Source organism: Centroberyx affinis, unplaced genomic scaffold (assembly GCF_046629955.1).
Source record: "Centroberyx affinis isolate AG114_WGS23_722 - 3 ecotype Tasmania unplaced genomic scaffold, CSIRO-AGI_Caff_v1 ptg002978l_1, whole genome shotgun sequence".
Lineage (NCBI taxonomy): Eukaryota > Metazoa > Chordata > Actinopteri > Beryciformes > Berycidae > Centroberyx > Centroberyx affinis.
Window position 1 is genome coordinate 262,501 of NW_027281085.1, and position 25,000 is coordinate 287,500.

General features: G+C 40.4%; 4 protein-coding genes across 9 annotated transcripts in view; 1 reads left to right on the forward strand and 3 right to left on the reverse strand.

Annotated features, from left to right (window-relative positions):
- Positions 1-111, reverse strand: part of runx2a (RUNX family transcription factor 2a) — a 5,119-nt gene extending 5,008 nt beyond the window's left edge. The window contains exon 1 of the mRNA XM_071537070.1: positions 108-111. Within this exon, the coding sequence (XP_071393171.1) occupies positions 108-111 (4 nt within the window). The remainder of the gene's footprint in view (positions 1-107) is intronic.
- supt3h (SPT3 homolog, SAGA and STAGA complex component) overlaps positions 1-7,537 on the forward strand; it is an 8,337-nt gene extending 800 nt beyond the window's left edge. The window contains exons 2-12 of one of the 2 annotated variants that reach the window (XM_071537060.1): positions 527-630; positions 3,359-3,443; positions 3,752-3,838; positions 4,150-4,246; positions 4,396-4,562; positions 4,737-4,812; positions 5,215-5,327; positions 5,588-5,692; positions 5,855-5,983; positions 6,437-6,526; positions 7,406-7,537. In XM_071537060.1, coding sequence (XP_071393161.1) covers positions 539-630; positions 3,359-3,443; positions 3,752-3,838; positions 4,150-4,246; positions 4,396-4,562; positions 4,737-4,812; positions 5,215-5,327; positions 5,588-5,692; positions 5,855-5,983; positions 6,437-6,526; positions 7,406-7,447 — 1,083 coding nt within the window. In that variant the 5' untranslated portion in view covers positions 527-538 and the 3' untranslated portion in view covers positions 7,448-7,537. The remainder of the gene's footprint in view (positions 1-526; positions 631-3,358; positions 3,444-3,751; positions 3,839-4,149; positions 4,247-4,395; positions 4,563-4,736; positions 4,813-5,214; positions 5,328-5,587; positions 5,693-5,854; positions 5,984-6,436; positions 6,527-7,405) is intronic. The other variant, XM_071537061.1, reaches the window with a different exon arrangement.
- A 181-nt stretch (positions 7,538-7,718) lies between these two features.
- cdc5l (CDC5 cell division cycle 5-like (S. pombe)) lies at positions 7,719-21,388 on the reverse strand. The gene is made up of 19 exons (XM_071537051.1): positions 21,191-21,388; positions 20,564-20,667; positions 20,070-20,231; positions 19,420-19,547; positions 18,888-18,987; positions 18,290-18,416; positions 17,657-17,748; positions 17,030-17,174; positions 16,181-16,372; positions 15,012-15,160; positions 14,435-14,606; positions 14,144-14,308; positions 13,569-13,649; positions 12,047-12,298; positions 11,842-11,949; positions 10,142-10,231; positions 9,207-9,338; positions 8,772-8,852; positions 7,719-8,197 (listed from the first exon to the last, which is right to left on the reverse strand). Exons 1-19 carry the CDS (start codon positions 21,233-21,235, stop codon positions 8,084-8,086), a joined length of 2,439 nt encoding a protein of 812 aa, XP_071393152.1. The 5' UTR covers positions 21,236-21,388; the 3' UTR covers positions 7,719-8,083.
- Positions 21,389-23,997: 2,609 nt separating this feature from the next.
- napba (N-ethylmaleimide-sensitive factor attachment protein, beta a) overlaps positions 23,998-25,000 on the reverse strand; it is a 9,321-nt gene continuing 8,318 nt past the window's right edge. For all 5 annotated transcript variants that reach the window (XM_071537055.1, XM_071537052.1, XM_071537054.1 and 2 more), the window contains one exon: positions 23,998-24,150. In XM_071537055.1, the coding sequence (XP_071393156.1) occupies positions 23,998-24,150 (153 nt within the window). The remainder of the gene's footprint in view (positions 24,151-25,000) is intronic.

Here is a 25,000-nt window from a genome sequence, read left to right on the forward strand (position 1 = left end):
TGAGTACTTTTCTTGGCATTGTCCACCTACTTCACCAATGCCAAGTATGTTTTGCAGTCTGGTATCACTTTGAGTGCAAAAAAAAAAAACCTGCAGTAAATTTATACCCATAGTTTCTATTGTATTCTTTTTTGTTCTGTTCTGAATTCAGATGCTGCCTTCTGCACCTTTCCTTAAAAGACTTTCCTTAATATTTGGTGTCAGTGTCAGAGTTGTAGAGTGATTTTCATTATGGTTTTCAACAGAGATTCAGTGACAGATTACAAGACCATTAGAGTGTACTGAAGGTGGTAAAATGAAATACTAAACAACTAAATTAATACAGCAAATGAGTAAATAGAGATACAGCATCTTCACTGACAGATTTACAGGTTGGAGTGGACAGCTGGGAGAAAGAAATATACTGTGATGTGTCCAGACGTATTAAAAGCTATTCACGTGAAATGCTGTTTCAGTGAGCTGTAATTCTATTCTCATGCAGTGGTGTTTGTTTGTTTGTTTTGTTTGTGTTTGCTTGTGTCATCAGGTGGGCGTGGTTATGAGCAGTCCCATGGCTAGCTCTGCCTCCTCCAGTTCTAAAGACCGTCCCGTTTCCAGGACCAGCTTCATCCCAGAGCTACAAAGCATGATGTAAGAGACACACACACTCACACACACACACACACACACAGAGCCTCCCTGCTGAATGTGGATGACAGAGAAGGAGACTCACCCCAGTACAGCATGGGACTGGTGCTGCCGAATAGACTGTTTGAAGCCATGGCAACCTGTTTGATTGACACATAGTGGAGCCACAGTGAATATACTGGAATGTTTTTGACGAGTAATACTTGGCAAAAACACACAGTTCAGTAACTAAAAACTGAATCACAGGAGGCTTAAAAAGTTCCAAAACCCTTACTTTTGAAACTTGATCAGATACACTGAAAGCCTAATGAAAATAATAATGGTTTATTCTCTTAACTTATCACTTAACTAACTTATTAACTTAATTAACAAAATTATTGCAAATTGCTGTAAAGTGAAAAAAACTGAAGAGACTGTATTAAAGTAATATAATGATCTTAGCCCAATATTATCACATTTTTTTTTATTCATGAATTTCCCCAAGGGGATCAATAAAGTGCTATCTCATCTTATCTTATCTTAACAATACAGATTTAAATAAAAGTAACATCACTATGTTGAACAGTCCACTTAACATTACAGTGGCCATTTAAGACTCCATTAACTGAAGACTAATCGACAGAACAAGAGTTTTATGGCTAATCTTTCACCAGTAAAATACAAAGCTGTGCTAAAAATTGTTATTACCATTCCTAAAAACAAACACAATGTCTAGCAGCAGGCAATAGTACTGTATTACCATAAATATGGCAAACATGAATATTTTCAGAGAATCTTAAGTATCTAAAAGTACCGGCTACATTTTGTTGCCAAAGCCGTCTTTGCAGGGGAAGATAGGCAGAATAAACTACTACTATAGGTTAGTTGCTGAAAAAACAGTACATGAATTTATGTATTTATGTATTTCAGTACCTGAAATTAGTAGGCATAGTAGTCTGCAATTTTTTTTGTTACATGAGAAAAATGTTGAAATTGTACATCCTTTGAGAAAACAGCATAAAGGAGAAAAAAGATCACAACAGCTGTAGAACTTTATCTTCACTGAAATGCTGAAATTACTGAAATCTAGTGAAACACCAAGGCAATTTTTTCATATGAAACATGCATGCATACAAATTCCCAAACACCTTTATAGGTTTATAAACAGCAATATTTCAATACTTGTGAGACTAATATAATAAATGTTTTTTTATATATTTTTTGTATTTAACTATTTGTGCCACAAATTTGATCTTGTTGTGGCTTTTTCTAAAGGGGGAGAAACCACATGTGTGCTGTGGCCTCACACCTTTGCGTCTGTGTGTGTGTATGTGTGTGTGTGTGTGTGTGTGTTTTGGGGTACTCACCGTGTGGTGTGTGTGTGTGGACTGCAGCGGTGGTGTTGGTGGTCAGAGAGACTGAAACCAAACTAAACCCCAAAACCTAAACCTAAACCTTAAACCGTCGCTCTACCTGAAGCCAACCTGCCCACAGCCAGAGCCATTCTGATCTCTGCAACTGACAGCTCCAGCCAGCCAATCACAGACGAGGATAAAGCGGGAGCGGAGAGAGACCTGGGAAGATTGTCTGGTGTGTGTGTGGTTGTTAGACGGGAGAAGTGTGTGTGTATGAGGGGGGAGTGGAGAGAAAGAAGCAAAGAGAAGGAATGAGAGAAGGAAAGACAATCAGGATGTGGCTTTAGCTTAGTCTGCCATCATGGAAGTGGCTTCTCTGGATGCAAATTGTGGCCTGTGTGTGTGTTTGTGTGTGTGTGTGTGTGTGTGTGTGTGTGTGTGGCCTCGCCAAATTGTGGGGCTGTGTGTGTGTGAGAGAGATGGGGAGAGGGAGAGAGACATGTACATATACATTTGTGTGTGTATGTATATATTAACAATGAGCTCCACAGCAACACATTGTTTGATGTTTTGTCTCATTAGTTGTATTGTGTTGGATGTGAAGTGATACAGTGACTTTGAGGTTAAAGTACAAACTGTCAACTTTAATTTGAGGATATTTTCACGAGTAAAGGGTGAAGATTTTTACATTACATACATGGTGTTTGTATATGATTCCCCGTTTCAGGATGCACAAAGTATTTGGACAGATCAATAATTAAGTCGTCTTTTTTTTTAACACTTTCATGTAAATACATGTCCTCTCAATCACCGATTGATGTAAAACAATAGTGATTCAATCTATAGCCATTTGATGAAAACTTTTACTTTTGCTGTTGTAAACACCCGGCGTCTGGTCGGTCTTTCATGGGAAAATTCCACTGACGCACAGGAAGTGATGCGTTTCACATTTCCGGTTTGTTCGGAATAAACAGAAGAGGAAGAAGAAGAACTGGGTAGTTAGCATGAGCAGCGATAGCCACCATGACTGAACAGACAAAGATAAGAGAAACTCAAACTGCATCAACAGAAAAATCCAAGGAAAAAGACATCACAGTACTGGACACACTGTTTGATTGACAGGTGATCTCTGGGAGGTGCAGTGCAGAAACACCACAGCGATGAGCGCTGAGCAACAAAGATGTCACCAAAATCATTCCGATTTAAAAATTATTTGTGAGCAACGACTTTTAACTCATAAACATCACCAGAATTGAGATATCTTATTGTCAGGTTCTCTTTGCAGTCTTCTTGCATTTCAGTGTTTCTCAGAGGCTTCAGTTGAGACTGTGTGTGTGTGTGTGTGTGTGTGTGTGTGTGTGTGTGTGCGTGTGTGTGTGTGTGTGTGTGTGTGTCAGGTTCGCTCTGGGAGATGCTCGCAGGCCACTGCATGAGACAGCCGCTCTTGTGGAGGATATTGTCCACACACAGCTCATCACCATGGTAACACACACACACACGCACACACACACACGCACACACACACAATAAGCATGTTTCAGATCAGGGTCAAGTATGTCTGATTGTAAATGTAAATACCAACGGCCTGTAAACACTAGATGTCTATTTGCTGTAATTTTGGCTCTTCTTATTGTGGTGAGATAAAAAGACATTTCAGCACATAGACAGGTAAAAAACTGCGCTAAAATATGAGCAAGTATATATCTATATTGATCACCATCAATTATATGCCAAATGAGTGTAATCCATACTATATGAGGCTAATAACTGTGATGTGATTGGTGGATTAGCTGCAGCAGGCCTGTGAGGGAGCGGCTCTTCGGGGGTCCAGGGTCATTTCAGCTGAGGACATCCTGTTCCAGATGAGGAGAGACAAGGTGACTAAAACACACTCTAAACACACAAGCATGTACACTAAAATACATTAAACACACACAATGAAGAACTTTCCCTCACCCTCTCTCACCCCACTTTCATATTGTTTGTATTATCAAAAACACAAACTTCTAAATATTGTTGACCCTCCCTGTAGTTTTCCTGCTGTGAAATGAATGACGTGTACAATGGCTTTATTTCTTTCCTCTTTTTTATCTGTTCCTCTCTCTGTCTTTCTGTCTCTCTCTCTCTTTATGCCTCTTTCTCCCTCTTTCTCTCTCTCTCTGTGTCTACCTCTATGTCTCTCGACCAGAGGAAGGTGTCAAGGTTATTAAAATATCTTCAGTTTAGAGATTATAAATCTAAACTCCTCAAATCCATGGAGGAGGAAGACACTCAGCAAGACACAGGTATACACACACACACACACACACACACATGCAAACACACACACACACACGTGTAGTGTTAATTGGAATGAGGATATAGTTCTTTTTGAAATGTATTGTCTGACATTTTTACACAAGGAACATCGCCAAAATATCATTGTGTTTTGTAGACAAGTGGGGTGCTGGGGTTGCTGGTGGTGCTGGTGGTGCTGCCGGGGGCAACCAGCGGAGGCAGCGATTGGCTCAGGACTTCCTGATGTGGATGGATCAGACGGGCGAGCTCCTGTCATTGGCTGAGAGACAGGAAGTAGACCCTGTCAAACAGGAACGGCTGGAGGTCAGGGTTCATCCGATGAAGTCATCACCTCATCAATATGTCTTGATCACACTGATCACATTGTAACGCTCCATAATGTCCATGACACACAGGCAGCGTTTTTGACAGCTGTGCCCAGCAGTAAACTGAACACTGTGTGTGTGTGTGTGTGTGTGTGTGTGTGTGTGTCTTCAGCGTTTGGAGCGTCAGACTCGGACTATGGACCAGACTCAGTACTCAGAGTTCTGTGAGAGTCGACAGCTCAGCTTCGGTAAGACCGCTGATACTCAACACACTCAAGAGCTTTAACAAGTGATTTTTTTAATGAAAGATAAAGACAGTTAGAGGGAAGAAAGACAGAATGACAGTGCTGAATACACACTTAACAAGAAAACAGCCTGCAAAGTCATACAAAGGTAATACAGTCAACACAGTTGGTTATTTTGCTAATTGATAAAAGTCTAGAAAGTCTTACTGAAATTGAATTATTCTTCATTTCATTGGGGACCACTGGAAACCATGGGAAGGACCCCATGTTGGGAATCACTAGTGTAGTTTTAGCACTGGGAATCACTTTAAAAACAGAACCAGAACTACATGCACACTCATTGTGATAACTAGTGTGTGAGCTTTTTGTGTTTTTTCTTTATGTTTTGTGTGTGTGTGTAAATAGCTAAAAAGGCGTCAAAGTTTCGGGACTGGCTGGACTGCAGCAGTCTGGAGCTGAAACCTAACAGCGTTGCCATGGAGATCCTGTCATACTTGGCCTATGAGACTGTTGCCCAGGTAACATTTACATTCATGATGTGAAAATATACCATGATGAAAATATACCAAAAATATGAAATGTATTCAGAATGAAATAGGTGGGCAAAAAAACCCAATATCAATATATGCACAATATTTTCTCTCAACTCAACTCATTCCATTGTTGAGTTTTCTGGTTTGAACAAAAGGTTTTTAAGTAATGCTTCTCTTGATGACAATTAAGATCATCTCTCCTATCTGGTCTCTCTCTTGTTCGGTCTGTGATTCTCTTTCTCCAGATTGTGGATTTGTCTCTGTTAGTAAAGCAGGAAATGACATCGAAGACCAATCCAATCAGTCACGTGATCTCTGCCAGCTACATCCACTACAACACACACACTGAGGTACGCTCACACACACACACACACACACACGAAATTCTCTTAGATCCAGTTGTTTTTTAACCATTAAACATCTCAGTCTGTTTATCACTGAAACTGAGGTCTCTGTAAGCCCCGTTTTCATGCGTTACAATAAAAATACTAAATACTCTCTCCCTCTATCAGGTAAAGAAGGACCCAGACTCCCCTGAAGCCACTCCCCCCTCCACTCCAGGCTCCTCCCACTCTTCCAAGCCCCTCCTCCAAGGCAACGGCAGTCTGGACGGCCGAGCCAGACAGAGAAAACGCAAAAAGGTGTGTCTGTGTGTGTGTCGGCTGTAGTCCTCTGATCTGAGGAATATTGGTTGTTTTTTGGGGGTTTGATTGATGACAGAATGGGATATAAAGGTATGGAAAGTGAGACAGCAGTAAGTAACCAGTCTTTCTTAGGTCACTGGAAGAATAAAATGGGTCTTAATAGACTGGAGAAATTGGTATTGAAAGCTGCAGGCTGTGTTTAGTCGCCAAAGCCTTCTGAATTCCCTGCTATGCAAAGTAGGCTGAATAAAATACTGCACACTAGTCAGTTTGTAGCCTCAAACAGTAAATCTTACTTGATTAGCCAACACAATAACTTGTAATGTCAGTTAATATTGTGAGGAAGTTGGAGCCATTACCATTTTAATAAGAGTATCATTTTGCTGACTGGTAAATGAAGTGAAGTTCATGTTGTGTGTGTGTGTGTGTGTGTGTGTGTGTGTGTTTCAGAGTTGTCCTGCTGCAGTGGAACCTCCCAGTGGAGCCATCCAGCCCTGTCACATCAGAGAGGCTATTAGAAGATACAACTACAGACACACAGTATGTACACATACACAAAACAGCACACTAATTATCAGGATTCCTACACATTTTCAATTAAAAAATGATTTACGCAGATAGACATCTTGCCCCTGCTAACTAGGTCATATCACTGTATAGATGAAGATTGTTCTTCACAGCGACAAATATCAGAATATATGAGATGATTGGCAGGGTTCCTACACGGTTTCCATTTTAAAATTCCATATTTTTCCCAGACCCTATGTTCTTGACTGGATTTGATTTTGGTCGGTATTTGATATAATGCATGCTGACAGCGGCTGGGTAATAAGAGCGTCCCTCTATCTGAACATTATTCTTCACATCAACAAAAACTGTGGACTCAAAGTGGCTCTACAACAACATAAAAGCTATAATTATGTGTGTATCAGACCTGAACCACAACATTTTCCATACTTTTCCAGACATTTTTTCAAATTCCCAAACTATTCAAGACCTGGAAATGATCAAATTCATTTTTAATACTTTTCCAGACTTTCCAGACCTGCGTAGGAACCCTGAATTATGCTACATTCACACTACACACATTTAGGCACAGGCATATACATTACAGTACTGTACAGAAGGCACATGCAAAAAAAAAAATCCATCAAACAAAGAAACAAATGCTTTCAAAAAAAATGAAATTAAATATCTAGTTTCTAAATATCAAAAATTACTATAAAGAGCAGTCTACTGACACACTAATGCAGAAAAGAAATAAACATCTGAGACAAAAATTTATATAAAAAAAAATCTAGGGCACCTAAGACTTTTGCACAGTACTGTACAGGTATATTTTTTATATACACACCTGATTTGATGTGAACTGACAGTATAAATTCATAATTTACGACAAGTCTCCTCTCTCTCTCTCAGAGCGCCTATCGGAGGAGTGGGATGGCCTTCTTAGCCTGCTGAGGATCAACACTTTCTTCACACACACCCAATGTAAACACAATTATTTGTCTTGTTTGTTGTTTAATTGTTGTAATAAAGAATTTTCAGTCAGCTTGTCCTGTCATCTTTTCAACACAAACACATTAGAATGATTTAGAAACAGTGGAAAATGTAAGTATTGATTTGAGCTCATTTAAATATGAATATACTTTCTTAATCTTTGTTCAATGGGTTAGGGTTAGTAACCTAATAAAACACACACATCCAGATAAATCAGTGCAAGGCTGCTGTTGTTGTTGTTCAAAAGAAACTTTATTGGTCACTAATACGGAAACACAAGAGACTCTACTGAGCATGCTCAAAACTCAGTCTGTGACATCACTGCAACATCAGTACGCAGAGGCGGGGCTTATCTCTGGGGTTGCCATGGCAATCAGAGAACGACAGAAGGGTTCTAGCAGATACTTGATGGGATGGAAGAGCATGGAAATTTATTTGTGTTTCTGTGTGTTTGTGTGTCAACATTTCTCAGTATTGTTGATTTGTCATCTACATTATTTAGCAAAGTCTCCATAATCGCTGTGTTATGAGTGTGTCGATCAGTTCTTGTGTGTGTATCTAGTATGTATGTGTGATTAGCGTGTGTGTGTGTATCGATCAGTATTTCTGAGCGTTATTGAGCAGTGTCTCCCTCTCCAGCAGCAGCTCTCCGTATCTCTGCTGCAGCTCTCGCTCTCTCTCCATCTGCCTCTCCACGTCCTCCCGCAGGGCCTGACACACACACACACACAGGATGACAGTATGAAACACTCAGTCAACTTTTTTTTTTTAAAGATGTGTGGAGCAAATATGTGGAAATGTTCAAGGATGCATTTAGAGTCATAATAATATAATTAGTAGTTGAAAATAAGTTCTGTCCATTATCTTCCTGTTACAGCACTTGAATGGACATCAATGTCAGTTATGACAGCATGATTGCTGCTAAGACCCATTGTATTCTATTTATGGGTTATATTGGTTTAAATCTGACTACCTCACACTTAACCATACAAGAGCTGCAGATCTTTATCAGAATATTTCTGACTGGCTGCTACTGGCAACATTTAGAGGTTGGGTTAGTTAGACATATGGTTATGAATACAGAGGAATGGGAATAAACAGAGCCACTTGAATGTAGTATCAAGTCAAGTTGTATAGTAATACAAACGTGTGTGCGTGTGTGTGTGTGTGTGTGTGTGTGTGTGTGTGTGTGTGTGTGTGTGTGTGTGTGTGTGTGTGTGTGTGTGTGTGTGTGTGTGTGTGTGTGTGTGTGTGTGTGTGTGTGTGTGTGTGTGTGTATTTGTACCTCTTGCCTCCTGGGAATAGCAGTATCTTCCTGTTTCTTCAGCTGATTGAAGGTCTGTAGCTCTGTGGCTGCCTGCTCCACCTGGTGGACACAATGAGCATGACATCATTATCATCAATAAATATATTAATATCCCTGCAATAATAACCGGAACACATTTCCAAGAACAAACTATGTTTTAGCCAGGGGCCCTGCCTGGATTTGCTGCACTCCACTGTAGTCTAAAGACTGTTAAAGCTGGGGGAAATTAGTTTATGTGCAGCATATTCAAACATAAATAAGGCCATACTGTGATGTGCAGCCAACTAGGCGGCTATAAAAAGTGATTAGTGTGTATATATGAGTGCTAAAGTGGGGGCTAGTTGTGCAAGAAAATCTCCCTTATTCAAAAGGCAATGATGGCAAATAATGACTTTGCAGCATAGAGTTTCGTACCTGCTCCCAGAGTTCACTGTGCTGCTTCAGGAGCCCCAGCGCCCTGGACTGAAACCCTCCCAGCAGGACTTTGAGTTTCTTCTCCAGTTTGGCGGCTCTCCGGGCCTCCGCTGTCATGTGACCGCGGTTCACCTGCAGACAGAAGGATGCAGCGAGCTCAGTACTTGAACCACAGTTTTCTTGTAGCGTTTTATGTATGTAGATGTTGGATTTGGAAGTAATTTTGGCTCACAGGCCGATTCCAGGATCAGGATGCTGCAGTTTAAAGATGGCTCTTATTTAATTATACGATGATATAGGGACAATTGTGTGGGAATTTCAATTGTAATTTCCATGGGAGGGTCACACTAAGCAAATAATGGATTCTCATTATAATACATAAATACATGTATAATACAAACTCTGGGGGGTAAATTAATGTAAAAGAAACACAGATATGCACAGTGATAAACTGACCTTTTGTCTCCATACTCTTATGAATATGAAATGACACCATAATCAGAGTGGTAAAGTAACTAAATGGTGGCAAATTTTGGATATGGCTATTAAGTTTATCTACCAGCCACTTTGGAAGGTCACCAACCATGACTTAGAGATCCTATTCTACCCTAAAAATCTGATTTAAAACAGCGGAAGTGGCTAGTGCAACCATTGTGACCGCTAGAGAAAAAGGTTACCTAATGGCACATTATAATAAAAATCATAAAATCATAATGAAATGAATAACTAAAACTGCAGCATGTAACATGTAGTGGACATAACATCCTCTTATTTCCTTTACTGCTCCAACCATGACAGAGAAGACGACCATGATAAAAAATATATACAGTAGAAGCTGCTTTATCCAAAAGTCCTCAGTAATACAGGTTATATGCGAGACTGGTGAAAATCTCTAATGACTGTACATGTGTGTGTGTGTCTGTGTGCTTTCTCACCTCTAGTTTTTTCTCCAGGCTTTCAATGCGGTCTTTCTTGGATGCCAGGTTGGCTCTGGTATACCTGCTCTGACCTGCTAGATACAACACCTAGAGAAGGAGAGAGAGAGAGAGAAGACGACAAGATAAATGGAGAGACAGAAAGCCAGACAGATTTGCGAAAGGGAGGGTAAAACAGTGTTCTTCATTACCTTCTCCAATCCTTCATCCAAATGTGGAAGAGAAAATAAAAACGTAGCATTGAAGACACTGTTTCAATCTGTAACTGACTGGCTGAGATCCTGAGACAAAGCCTGACAGAGTGTGACCCAGGTGTACATGTACAAATATGATCTGTGTTGGTTTGTGTTATGTGTTAAGTTTAATTCCAAAAACATAAGAGCAGTGGGGGATGAAAGATATTGGAGTCCAGTTCCTGAGGTTTCACCCAAAACAAATCATCTTACTCCCCTTACTGCAGGTGAAAATACTGAGTCTACTGTGTCAGTGGAGTTTCTGGGTATCACTTTATTTCGATGGTCCACTGTTGACTCTCAACAATGTATCAACAGAGTATCAGCTGAATGTAAACAATAATTGTTTCAACAGACTATCAGCTAGGTATTTTCAGTTCACCATCAACAAATGTTCATCAAACTATCTGAAATTTATGTCATCTAGACCAGTGATTCTCAACCTTTTTCATATCAAGGACCCCTAAGTTAGTCCACATTAGAGCCACAGACCCCCATTTGATGAGATTTTGTCTCTCGGATCCAAATCTGGGAATATTTTTATTGTTTGATATGATTTTGTCAGAATTCCATGACTATCTGTATTGTAGGTGGAGAGAGAACAGTGAAACTATGATCAAAACAGTCATTCTTCTACATTCTCTAACTGTCTTAACTTCTTGGAAATGAAATAATGGTGAAGTTTAACAATTCATCAATTTGCCGGGGACCCCCTGGAACCCCCTCAAGGACCCCTGGTGGTCCCCGGACCCCACGCTGAGAACCACTGATCTAGACATTTTAGCAGGTGTACTTGACAATCAATAGACTGTCGGTATACTGTCAACAACTTTGGTTACGGTTAGGTTTAGGCACATAAAAGAACTTGGTAAAGTTAGGGTTAGGATTAGAGTTAAATGTAGTCACATAAAAAAACGTGGTTAGTTAGGGTTATGAAACAATAAGGCAATTGACTCATGAATAGAGCTGCAACGATTAATCGATTAGTTGTCAACTATTAAATTAATTGCCAACTATTTTGATAATCGATTAATCGGTTTGAGTAATTCTTTCAGAAAAATAAGTAAAAATTCTCTGATTCCAGCTTCTTAAATGTGAATATTTTCTGGATTCTTTACTCCTCTATGACAGTAAACTGAATATCTTTGGGTTGTGGACAAAACAAGACATTTGAGGAGGTCATCTTGGGCTTTGGGAAACACTGATCGACATTTTTCACCATTTTCTGACATTTTATAGACCAAACAACTAATCGATTAATCGTGAAAATAATCGACAGATTAATCGACAATGAAAATAATCGTTAGTTGCAGCCCTACTCATGAAACAATCCCATTTGTAGGAATGTGTTTACAGTCTACGAGTGGTTGGCTGAATACAAGTTATTTGTCTGTTGAGGCAGAAAGTCAGCAACTCTCTCATCTGATTTTACTGTCAGTCCGTCAGTGAAGACAGCGGGATGCCTACCTGTCCGTAGCACTCCTCCCACACCTGGCTGTAGGCCTCCATGCTCAGCTCACCATGACCCATTCCTGCCTTCACCACCTCCATCTCTGCTGTTAGCACCGCTGAAGCCTGTTTATTAACACGTCATCACATTTACAATCAATTCACACGTTTTATCCTGTGATTTCTGTATGTGTGTGATCATAATTATGGCTGTGTGTGTTACCTTCTCCATCTCCTCTGTGCTGACTGGCTGGTAGTTGTGTGAGTCCAGGTAGGCTATATGCGAGGCGTTATTAGACGTGGAGGCGGGCCCTCTGGCTTTGCCGCGCAGCAGAAGGCTGGCGGTGTTGGCTGACGGGTGGTGCAGGCAGTCAAAGTGCAGCATGGTGATCATTTCCTGTTTGATCATCTCTTCGGCCAATTGGAGATCAGACAGCGGCTCCAGGGAGGCGGGGCGGAGGACGGACTCGTTTACCTGGAGACATAAGACAGCATCTGACATCATCAAGCTGACCCAAACAAGTGAAACCATGTTCATCTTCATCACCATCATCCAACAACGTCACACTAACACACAATCATCCATCAAAAGCGAGATACAAATTCATAATAAGACATTCTTGTGTCTTGAGTGTCTGCAGGTTTCATTTCGTTGAATTTAAGACTTTTAAAAACCTTTTTAATGCCAGTTAAAGTTAAGTATAAGACCAATTTTACAGTTGACATGAATGTGAAAATTAAAACAACTTTAGACCTGTCAGAATATAACTTTTCTCATCAGAAAAACAGCACACCAAGTAAGGTAAATATTTTTAAGACTTCTGAAACTGCATTCAAGACCTCAAATTATATATTAAACCAAGACCTTGAGTTTCGATAATATAGTTTCAGACATTTTTGAGAGTTTTTCCAGGACCTGCAGATATTATGAAACACAAAATCATAATTATCTGCATGGAGACATACACATCAAACTAACATACACTCATTTCTTCATCATCATAATCATCAACCTGGAGACACACACACATTTTATACACACTAGATCTTTGACAATTTACATCTGGACCTCTGATGGATTTGGGTCACATGGGGTTGAATTCATCACTCACTCGCTTGTGCTTCAGTCTATGTTGGGTTAAAAAATACTTTCCAAAAACAGAAATGGGTTTGTATTCTTTCATGGTAGGGCTGCAACCAACTATTATTATTAAACTGTTGATTATTTTTTTTACAATTAATCATGTAGTCTATAAAATGTCAAAAACAATGACAAATGCCCATTGCAAGCCAAAGTGATTCTTAAAGTTCCTTACTTAGTCTGACCAGCAGCCAAAGTATTCATTTTATAACGATAAGAAACAGAGAAAAGCAGCAAATGTTTGGTATTTTTAAGTTGATAGATGACTCAAACGATGAATAATTTAATTTTCTGTCGATTGACTCATCAACTAATTGTTTGAGCGCTATTTCACGGCTTCATAAAAGACAATATAACGGTTTAGTGGTTTCAGAGACTTTGGACTTGGCAGTGGTTTCAGCTGGTGTGTTGTCTTCTGACCCTCTGACAGTAAACAACAAATGTGGGCTGAAGGTAAACTGGTGTTTCTGCTGCCTGTGATTTTGATAGGGCAAACTGACCAAGTCTAGTGGGATCAACCCCCCTGAGGTGTGTGTAGTGGATGTAAGGTAAGGTGTGTGTGTGTGTGTGTGTGTGTGTGTGTGTGTGTGTGTGTGTGAGTTACCTCTGTAGGTCTGGGCAGACTCCTCTGAACAGCTGTGTGTCGCAGCTTCAGCTCCCTCTCTCTTTCTGCGTCCCGCAAAGCCTGACACACACACACACAAAGCAGGGTTTCAACACTTGTTTTATAATTAAACTCTAAATCATTTCCATAACTTTATACCAAATTTTCATGACTTGCACTACTGATGGTGTAATGTAAAGCAACCTTTACCAATACTATGACATTGAAAATTTGTTTTGTTCGCAGCACCCACTTTGCAGACTTAATACATTTTAACCTAGACTCATTTTTGTCACATTTTTCCAAATTACTTCTATAAATTTTATTTTCAAGTTTACAATAATGATTAACTTAGTATCATAATTTAAAAATGTCATAACTATTCCAAAAGTTGAATGATATTTTACAATTTACAATTCCAGTCACGGATACCACATTTTCAAATTCCAATAACTTCAAATTCCGTATCATGTCTAACAAACCATGACACAGTAACAAGGTGTTTTCAATAGGGATACTGTGAGTTTTATGTATGTGTGTGTGTGTGTGTGTGTGTGTGTGTGTTACAGATCTACCTGCTTGCGTGATTGTATATCAGCAGCATCCTCTATGAACCCGGTCTCTGTCTCTGTTTCTTCCAGTTCTCTCTCTGCGTTTTCAGGAAGGACGATCTCGAAGTCGTTCTTGGGAACAGGAAGTGACATCAGGCCCTGCTTCAGCTGCTGCAGGCTTTCCCTCTGCTGCGTTTGGGAGACAAACAGTGGTTATTTATCTGTTAATTCATTCTCTTATTTAGCATTTTCATTTATAAAGTGTGTGTAGTTAGTGTGTACTCAAAGGCTGTGTGTGTGTGTGTGTGTATTTACCATGTGTTTAGCGTATGCAGGGTCAGTCAGTTGCTCCTCACTGTTGATATTCAGCTTGTCTCTCAGTGGCGTGCGGCCGGGGGTCAACCCCGGGGTCGTGACCCCGCGTGGGGTCATCGCCCCTCCGGCCTGGGGGGTCATGCCCTCTGACCCCTGACCCTGCCCGGGGGTTCTACAGGAGATGACATGACATCGAATTAAAACATTTACAGTAGAAGCCAGTTTATGTGAGCTGTTAACCATAAATCAATATTACTGAAGAGAATATTAAACTTTATTTATATAGCACTTTAATTCTTGCGGCCATCTTTTACATATCATTTCAAGTTCATTGCACTACAGCACACAACTTATACATGATCTACATTTAGTATTCCTTTACCTGATAAACAGTAAAAGTAAACACAATTTTGGGGTCTATTTGTCTCCTAAAGCAAATTAATAATGCACAGTCTCATACCAGGATACAGAGATAATATGCATTAATGCTCTGTAAATTTCAGTCATATATAACGCATATAAGATCACATAACTGCGGGTCATTTCCAACACGCGTCTCTTTTGCTGTCGTCATTACCTGAACGGGGTGCTGAGGACAGTGTTGGGCGTCTGAACCTGCTGGCGCTGAGGTGTCACTCCGCTGAAGTCACTCTGGTGCAGCGGAGTGTTGAGGCCGCCCTTCAGGGGAGTGTCTATGTTGGTCAGGGCCATCAGGTTCTGGGCTTCCTGAAATAAACAAACAAATAAAAACAAAAAAACAAAAACAAATAAATTAATATATAGAGAGGGAGAGGGAGAGGGAGAGAGAGAGAGACAGACAGAGAGACAGGGAGAGAGAGAGAGAAACAGACAGACAGAGACGGACAGTAAGGCAGTGGGAGTTGGTATCTAGTGATGTGTATGCAAAATAGGCATATGGAATTAGGAGACCAAAGCCTTAAAATGTCTCATTTTTACAGACTGGCATTTCTGTAGTGTTTTTTTTTTTCTTCTACATTACGTTATGTTGTCTTAAGAAAATTGATTTTTCTGTTGCACTGTTTGTATTATTTTATCCTGCCTTGCTTTAATGTGAAGCACTTTTAGAAAATTGCTACATATTCATATTCACACACTTATTCACATGAAACAACACTGATAAAATACAATGAAAACATAATGAATATACACCTAAAACAAATTACTAGTACTGGCAAGGTGCTGGTTAGAAGTGTCATTGATTGAGAATCCAAAGAGTTTAGTGTGTGTGTGTGTGTATGCAAGTGCCTAGTATGTGTGTGTGTGTGTATGGCATAGGGCTGGGCGATATGGACCAAAAATCATATCTCGGTATTTTTAGGCTTAATGGCGATACACGATATATATCTCGGTATTTTCTACGAAGTAGGTTAAATGTTCAGTTGTAAGTCAAAGCCACATGTGAGATGTCACAAGCACTTTTATTAAAACAAGACTGTGATCAAAATAAAATGCAAAGACAGGGTTTCCTTCCCTGTTTTAGAACAGTCTGGTAAGTTCAGAAAATTACATCACTTTATTGTAATGCAGCCTTTAAAACCAGGAAAAGACAACACTTATGCCATATCACAATATTACGATATCCAAAATCTAAGACGATATCTAGTCTCATATCACGATATCGATATAATATTGATATATCGCCCAGCCCTAGTATGGCACTTACAGTCTGCGTGCGTGTTTGTGTGTGTGTGTGTTCTTATGTGTTGCTGAGTGTATCTGTTTTACCTGCAGTATCTTATCCTGGGCAGCAGGGGTGCGGGGGGTGCGCAGCCCCGTTGCCATGGTGTTGGTGACGCTGTACTCCGACAGGAGGGTCGAGGAGGCGGAGTTAGCGATGTCACTCTCCTCTGCGGCTTGACGGGCGACCTCGCTGGCCACGCCCAGTTTGACCACCTCCTCCAGCTCAGCATCACTGATCTGTGAGGAAATATATGCATAATTAAATATTCGGTAATAGGGAGTATGAATAATAAATAAAGAGACTACTACTGGGGCTATGTGAATGTATTTTAGTGGCTCAACTTATTGTCTTTTGTTGTTTTTGTTCCAGTTTCCTTCTTGAGTTTGATGTCATTTGTTTAGTTTTTTTCCTTTTTTAGGAAAGAGGTGCTTTTATTCACTCCTCAAGGTTTATTCATTTCACACATAGAGTTTCTATTACTTTTCTTCTCTCTTTTTCAGGTGTTTTTATCATTTGTTCATATAAATTAAACCTCAAACTAAAATAGTATGCGATAGTTACAGGACTAGTATCTATTTTTTTGTAATACTCTGAATCCACGAAGGAGAAATTCTCTGTTTGCTTCTCCCCCTACACCAGGAGGTCAAAGGTCAGGGTCAGCTCCGGAAAAGCCCCCCTGTAGCTGATAGGAATTCAACGTCTTGCTCAAGGACACTTTAGCAGGATGGATGTTTAAACCCCGGCCTTCAAGCTGAACGATGGTCCCCCTACTCCCTATGCCACCCTGCTCTCTGTATGAATCAGGTACAGGACTAGTTTGGATCGCCTCCACTGGTCTAACAGATTTAGCGGACTTGGTAGTTCATGTGTACTAGTTAGTGTGTACTTGTTACCTGTGGCGCGGGTAAAACCAGCTTGGAGCGTTTCTTGGTAAACTCGGCCACTCCGCTGGTCTGGAGAATGGCAGACGGCAAATCACTCTCTTTCTTCTTCTTTATCTTCTGTTTATCTTTCTTCCTATCCCTCTCCTCGCGCTCACTAGACACAGACACACACACACACACACACACACACACACACACAGTTAATGAATGAAGAACATGACTTCAGAGAGAAAGCAAGTCATGCGGTGTGTGTGTATATATATATATTTGTGTGTGTTTCAGATGTAATATGTCCATGCAGGTATATGTAAGTTGCTGAATTGTGTTCATTTGGGTGGAAGGGTTATTAATGTGTGTGTTAAAGACATCTGTGCTTGTGTGTGTAAGGTGGAATGTTACTAAAATGAAGGTGTTATTTATTATTTATCTAGAGGATGTTTGCGTGTTAATGTGCCTTTGTATCTGTATATGGTCCATAAGTGATTTTAGTACGTCCAGCACATGTGTGTACAGTGAGTATGTACATTCAGTGTGTAGAGTGACTATCTAATGTTACTGACTTGTGTGTGTGTGTACAGTGTAAAGTGTTAAACAGTTGTGCATGTGTAAAATGTACAGTGTCTAATGTTGACTGACTTGCGCAGTTCCCCGTCCAGGTGCTGCTGTCTGAGTCGTTTGAAGTTGGGCTCCAGACCCTCATACTGCTCCATGCTGGTGTCATAGAATCCCTACAAGTAAACAAACAAACAATTAATAAATAAATATGTTTGGCTCAAAGGCTCCATGCTTGTATTATAGAAATTCAACAAATAAACAATGAAGTTTCCTTCCAAAACCCTTTTACTGCTCCATGCTCACAAATTCCACTTATACAGGTAAACAATAAACAGACACTTATAAAGGTAAACAATAAACAAATGCTAAAAAAACAACAACTTAGATTTGGCCCCCAGGGTCATATAATGCTCCATTGAGTATAACAGAAACACCAAGAATAAACAAATGGAGTAAACAGACAACAAAATGGAAAAAAATAAAACAAAACCCAATGTTATAATCCACTCCTCTCTTAGTTATTTATACTAATTAGCAAATGTTTCAAAGTAGTTAGTTGTTTTCTCTGCAGGTTTTTTTTCTTAGTTTTGTTATTTTATTATAACAGAGGTCACCTGAATGGGTTTCTTATCAAAGGGAACCTGATTGTTCTGCTACATTCTCTCTACCAGTTTTAGTTCGTTAGTTTTACCAGTTCAAGAACCATTTGTTTACCTGAGAGGGTTTCTTTTCGAAGGGGATTTCAGCGTTGTAGTCGACTCCTCTCTTCTTCTTCCTCTTCTTCTGAACGTCTATTCCTGCTGCTCTCAGCTCCCTGCGCTTCTGGAGAGCGGCCAACCGCCTGGAGGAGAGTGTGAATGTGAGACCTAATTATGCTAATTTTTGCACTACTCAGCAAGAAGTTATTCCCATCCCTAGAAACAAAGTTATTGCAATTAACTAAAGCTACAAATAAGACAACGAAGACTTTCAGGCATGATTTTTTTAATTGAATTAAAATGAAAAACTAAATGTAATATGCTATGGCCATGTAAAGATAATTGTCTGTCAGACTGTACACAAAACAGGTGTAACCAACACACTCCATACCTATGAAACCAGTGAAAAACAATAACACCAACCAAAACGAAAAGTTTAACTAAAACTGCAAACGCAATCTGAAACCTAAGTGAAACTTTGCTGCAATGGAAATTCGATTCAAACAAATAAATAAAAAAAACAACACAACAGTAAACCCGGTTTGTAAATAGACTTAAAGTGTATTTATGCAGTCTGTGTGTGTGTGTGTATATGTGTATGAAGTTACTATTACCTGGCTTCCTCCAGCTGTTTCTCTCTGGCCTTCCTCTTGGCCTTCTTACCCTGGGTGTTGGCCAGTCTAGCCCTGGCCTCCGACAGCATCTCCAACTCATCTGCAGATGGTGACACACACACACAGACACACAGATTATTTAGTTTGTTAGACCACAGATGAGGCTGTTAAGGTGAAACTACCATCTCTCATATACACAAACAAAACAAAAAACAAGAATTTGTTGTGTCCATTAACTGATTTCACACTGATACGGCCTCACAGAGGATAAATTGTTAGTAGTTATTTGGTTGCATGGCTTGCTGCATAATAAATGTTCCATAAGGTTGAATGAAAACGTGAACTTGAGTTGTTATAGTTGCACCAAAGTGGGTTTTCTAAGGATCAGGGTACATTTTGTCATTTGAAACTGATAGCACTACAATAATATGAAGCTCATTTGGACATCAAAGCTCAAACAAACTTTGCTGACAAAGTCTGTCTCTTATTCTCTTATTCTTTATCAATGACGATGTTAAGTGTGTTACTGCACCTTCGTCCATGTCCACAGGGTCCGGTCTGGCAGGTTTAGTTTCAGGATTGGGGTCGATCTCTCCTGGTTTTAACTTCCTGGGGTCGTCTCCCACTTCCTCCTCATTGTCCCTCTGCGCTGCCTTGTCTCTGAACACACACACACACACACATACAGAGACACATTTAAATCACACATACACACAAACACATATCATACAGAAACACACACTGGCACATATCGTAATACATACACACATTTTACACACAAAGTACATACATTATACACACACACCAGACACATAATACAGACATACATGCACAGCCAAACTGTATTATGGTGGTGAAGTTTGGTGTTCAGTACTAGTTGTAGTAAAGGCATTTGATAAATGATGAGGTGTGTGTGTGCTGATATCTGCATTGTGTGGGTGTGACTGTGGTAAAGCGACTATTAAAATAGAAATTCATAATGCTCCAGATTTTGTGTAGAAGTGTCTGTGTATGTCTTTAGTGTAATGCATGAAAATGTTTACACACAATAAAACCATACAACAGGAATACATTGGGCTCCAGACATTCTGCAGCAGTGAATCCTACAATAGAAACTAGGTTTATGTGTGTTAAACATTTGTAGTGTATAAAGATATATATATAGGTAAGATCAAACCATACAGCAAGAATTCATAGTGCTCCAGACACTGTGCGGCAGTGCGTCCTATGATGGGAGCGATGGTTCTCCACTGAGTCGGCATGAGTTTGGCCAAGTGAAGCAACTTCTCCTCCTCTTCTCTGGACCACTCTGTTTTCTTGATGCTGGGGTCCAGCCACTCGTACCTGAGGACAGACGCAAAGCAAAGACAGGAGAACATGGTTAACACACACTGAACACACACAAACACACTCGGGTATGGATGCTCTCTCTCTTACGTTTAGGCGGATGTAATTTTAGGGGTGAAACGATGCATTTTCTCATTGCGATGACTTAAGCTGATGTGCGTCAATTACAGTTAACCCCATTTAACTTTCTATTTAAATCTGTATAGGCTGAAAAACCAAGTCAGCATTCGATGCAGTCACGGCTTCAGAAAATGACATTACTGTTGTTGTTACTATCTCTTCTTCCCGGCTCCATCACATACATCCCCCAAGCTGTCTGTCAGACTCACCATCTGGCTTTACACTGTTTGGCAGACTTGCGGTGAAGCAGGGAAGCGATACGAGACCACTGGTTTTTCCCATATTTCATCACCGCTGCCTTGAGGATCTCATCCTGAATAAATGGACAGAGTGGCAGAAAGATTAGACAGATACACAATCAGACAGTTATATGAGGAGACAGACAGGAAGACAGGCAGGAAGACAGGCAGGCACAAACTGATCAACATCATTTCGCCAAATTACAACCCATCACATCGCCTAATCAGACTTATCAGTTTTAGAAACATTGATGATCAGCAGATACTTATCACTTATTCATTATCAGCATCAGGTCATGCGATTCCCGCTTAGCTCACATGCTAACAATTGCAAATTCTTGCAGACGGCAGTAATGTTAGCCAAACTAAATGCTACTCATATTTATTTAGATTGCATGTTATTTTCGTGGATAAAACTAAACAACAAAATATATCGATCCTCCTTCAACATAGTTAGCAGCAACAGCAATGAACGAAAACTTGCTAAGTGGACTGAATCCCATTAACTTAGCAGCTATCTTCATGCTAACTACGCCCCGTTGGTTTGCTGTTAGCGGTTAGCTTTATGCTAACCCAGCTAGCCATGTAAACACGTACCTCGGTGTTGCGCCAGACGCCTCCTTTTATCATAATTCGCGGCATCTTGGCGGCTCGTTGCTCTCTCCTCCTTCAGTAAAAATATTGTATCTGCGTTTCAATCACTTGGGAAGATTTTTACCGTTCACTATTTACACTTAAAAGAAAACAAACCAACAGAACGGGCAACATTAACGAGCAACGAACGTGTCCTGAACCGGAAACTTGTGTCGCAGAAACCATGCGCAGAAAGAGAATGCCGCAATGCATTGTGGTTATCAAGGGACCAGTTCGATGTTCTGCAGACACCAGAGAAAATGTGGAAATCACATTGAAGGAAAATATAGCATGACCAACTGCCAAAGACTAAAAACAGAGTGTTCGCTCAAATTTTCTGAGGGCAAAATCTTTTTTTTGCTAATAACTACACTATGATTCCACTGTAGAAACTATAAGTTTTAGGAAGTTACAGCTCCAGAGGATGAGTACGAGAAAAACAATATTGTAAGTGGACCTATTTCTACTGTAGCCTATATAATTTTTTCCACATCTATAGTTAGACACTACAGGGATTAAACAGGCCTGGTTTCTTACATCTAACTCCAATTGTCTGTATTGTGTATTGGATTGTGTTTTTCATGTTTGCTGGTGGCAAAAATAATCTCAACTCTTATTGGATCAATTAAATATTCAGTTCAGGTCAGATCATCAAATAGCCCGCAAAGTGCCCCAACAATACAGAGCGAGTTCCATGAAATAGACTGACCCGATGATTCAGGTGGAAACTAGGCTACTGTAAGATCTGAGAGGTTAGCAAATATTTATGTATTCAAATATGTCATAATTATTCAAATGAGTGAATAGATTAGGATCCTGTTTTGATTTCACCTATTAAATCCTCCTCAGTCATGAAGGGGAGGACGACTGCACATTTTTTGGAGTCGATTCCGACTTCGACTCCTTGTAATGGAATTGATCGAATCAATTCTAAATCAATTCTCCCTCCCCCTCCCCACTTGAAATGGATCAGACCAAGGCAATCGAACACAGATTAGATAGGCCTAAATCAGAATTAATTACAAGTTTGTTTAAATTAAACAGTTTCTTGTAACAGGAATCAACTCCAATTCCATTTATTAGTAGAATCGGTTCTCAGAATCTGATGTGATGAAACTGAGAATCGATTCTTGGAGAGTCGACTGTCCACCCCTAGAGCAAAAGGAGGTGATATTAAGCAGATATTAGACCAAATGTGGATTATTATTTTGACCTCATTACTACTTAATGTGTTGCAACTGATCAATGATCATAGACTTCAATGTAAACTAAAAACCAAGGTTCCCCCACCTCCTTAACCCGCATTAAATGCCTGAATAGAACCAAAAAGCAAACAACACAGTCGGGTATCAGGAGCGATGATGTTTTTATTTCAACTTTGTTTACTGACGTACGTGTTTACCGATGATACCAGGCTACATGTATGTTCTAAACACGTTTAGCACGACACGGAGAACACTTATATCAACATGACAACAGACATGCACAAACAAGGCAGCAGAGAGGCGGGAGCTAGCGCTTGGTGGCTGACGCTAACTGTACCGACCAATCGTCGGCCAGAACACAAAGAACCAACCAATCACAATGAGTGATGTCACTGACTGACCGAGTGTGGGGTGAGGAGAGGACGAGGGGAGCAAGAGGAGGAGAGGAGAGGAGAGGAGGAGGAGAGGAGAGAAGGGGAGAGGTGGGGGAGAGGAGAGAAGGAGAGGAGGAAGAGCAGGAAAAAGGGGAGGAAGAGGAGAGGAGAAAAGGATGAGGGGAGGAGGGAAGGAGGAGAGGAGAGAAGGAGAGGAGAAAAAGATGAGGAGATGAGGAGGAGAGGAGAGGAGAAGGAGAAGAGAGGAGGAAGAGCAGGAAAAGGGAGGAAGAGGAGAGGAGAAAAGGATGAGGGGAGGAGGGAAGGAGGAGGAGAGAAGGAGAGGAGAAAAAGATGAGGAGATGAGGAGGAGAGGAGAGGAGGGAAGAAGGAGGAAAGGAGAGAAGGATGAGGGGAGGAGGAGAGAAGGAGAGGAGAAAAGGGCCAAGAGGAAAGGAGAAAAGGAAGAAGAACAAAGGGAGTAGGAAAAGGAGGAGAGGAGGAGAAGGTGGAAGAAGAGAGGAGAAGGAGAGGAGGAGAGGAAAGGAGTGCAGAGGGGAGGAGGGGCTAATACCTAACATATTAAGACAAATCGTAACACTGAGCACCATAATAAACAATAAATAATATCTTCAGTATTGACAATAAATATCAGTAATTTCATAAATAACAATATTATCTTTTTGTTGATAACATATATTCTCAAATCTGATACAGGTTGCACGCCGTCCCATTGAATAATATAATTGACCCTACTACAATTTACACACACACACACACACACACTCACACACACACACACACACTCACGCACACACACTCTCTCCCTCTCTCTCTCTCTCTCTCTTTCTCTCTCTCTCTCTTTGTACAGTTCTATCCAGTGTTAACAAAGCAATACTGTTGGACCGGGGGGCACAGAAAGGTCAAGGGTCATCTAAAGGGGTTGTTTAACGGTGGTGGTTAGGTTTGTTGGGGGTCACATGCAGACTGATATGTACAACTGAAAACTCCCGCTGGATCCCTCCCTCCCTCCATCCCCCTTTCACTCTTTTTTCCCCCCCTTAGCCATCTCTCTATCTCCTCATTTTACCTTCTTTCCACCAAACAATCTCCCTTTTAATTCCCTCTTCTCTTCCCCCCCCACCTCTCTCTCCCTCTCCCTTTCTCCCTCCCTCTTTTCCAGCGTTTTCTCTTATTTCAGGTCCCCGGCGTCTCCCTGGATAGTTTTTTTGATGCGGAGCAGCATGGTGGTCAGCCACTGGTCCAGGCGGGACACCGAGTCGAACTCCTTGACGGCCTCCGTGAACGCCTCGCTGTTCTGCTCCTCGTGGGCTTCTAGGAGTTTCTGTTGCAACAAACGCAAACAGGATAACTTCATTAAAACCTCTTGCACCCAGCCGGTAGGCCCATCGTTACAAAATGCACGTTTCTCAGCCAAGGCTTTGTTCAAACCCACATGACTTTATTTTATATTCTAGACAAGATCCCACAGATTCCAAAGATACCAAATATGTCAGGCTGAATTACAGGGAAATGTGTATAAAATGATGCACAAGACATCCAGACTTTTCTCATTTGATGTATTGGTGCAGCTATAAGAAAATCTTGGGTTTGAATATTTGACATATAAATATATATATTTTTTGAAGCTATAAGAAGAAATTTAAGGGGAAGTCAGGATGCAAGGGGTTAACACAGGGCTAGTGAATGCTTGAGTGTAATAACAACTTTATGCTTTATGCTAACTAATAGCCCTACGCCTGTAACCACATTTTGTACATTTTTTTCTTTTGGATAGGAATATCAGTATGTATATAAATATGTTGTAAGATTTCACTTTGTATGTATATTCAGTGCTTATGAATTTAGTGCATATTAATATATGTGTATATAGAAGAATAGGTATAGTAATATGTTTGCGAGAAAGAATATTGTTAGTTATACTTTTCTGATTTTAATATCATTTGGTTGTTTTGTCTGTAAGTGTCTTATCTGTTGTCATGCTTTTATGTTTTGTGTGGACCCCAGGAAGAGTAGCTGATGTTCTGCATCAGCTAATGGGGATCCTAATAAAATCCTAAGTCCTTATGGACGGAGTGCTATTGAACGCTTCTCTGTCCTGCTCCTTGTGGGTTTCTAAGAGTTTCTATGGAGGCTTTACAACTAATTGCGTCACAAATCTCCTGGCAGTTGCG

What these genes read in the sequence shown, in the direction of transcription:
- cdc5l (XM_071537051.1), bottom strand. Translation starts at nt 21,235, where the DNA reads ATGCCGCGAATTATGATAAAAGGAGGCGTCTGGCGCAACACCGAG. An exon ending in GAGCACTATGAATTCTTGCT is followed by an intron (nt 19,548 to 20,069) that starts GTATGGTTTGAT and finishes GTGTGTGTTCAG; the next exon opens with AGACAAGGCAGCGCAGAGGG. An exon ending in GCACAGAGGAGATGGAGAAG is followed by an intron (nt 11,950 to 12,046) that starts GTAACACACACA and finishes GTTAATAAACAG; the next exon opens with GCTTCAGCGGTGCTAACAGC.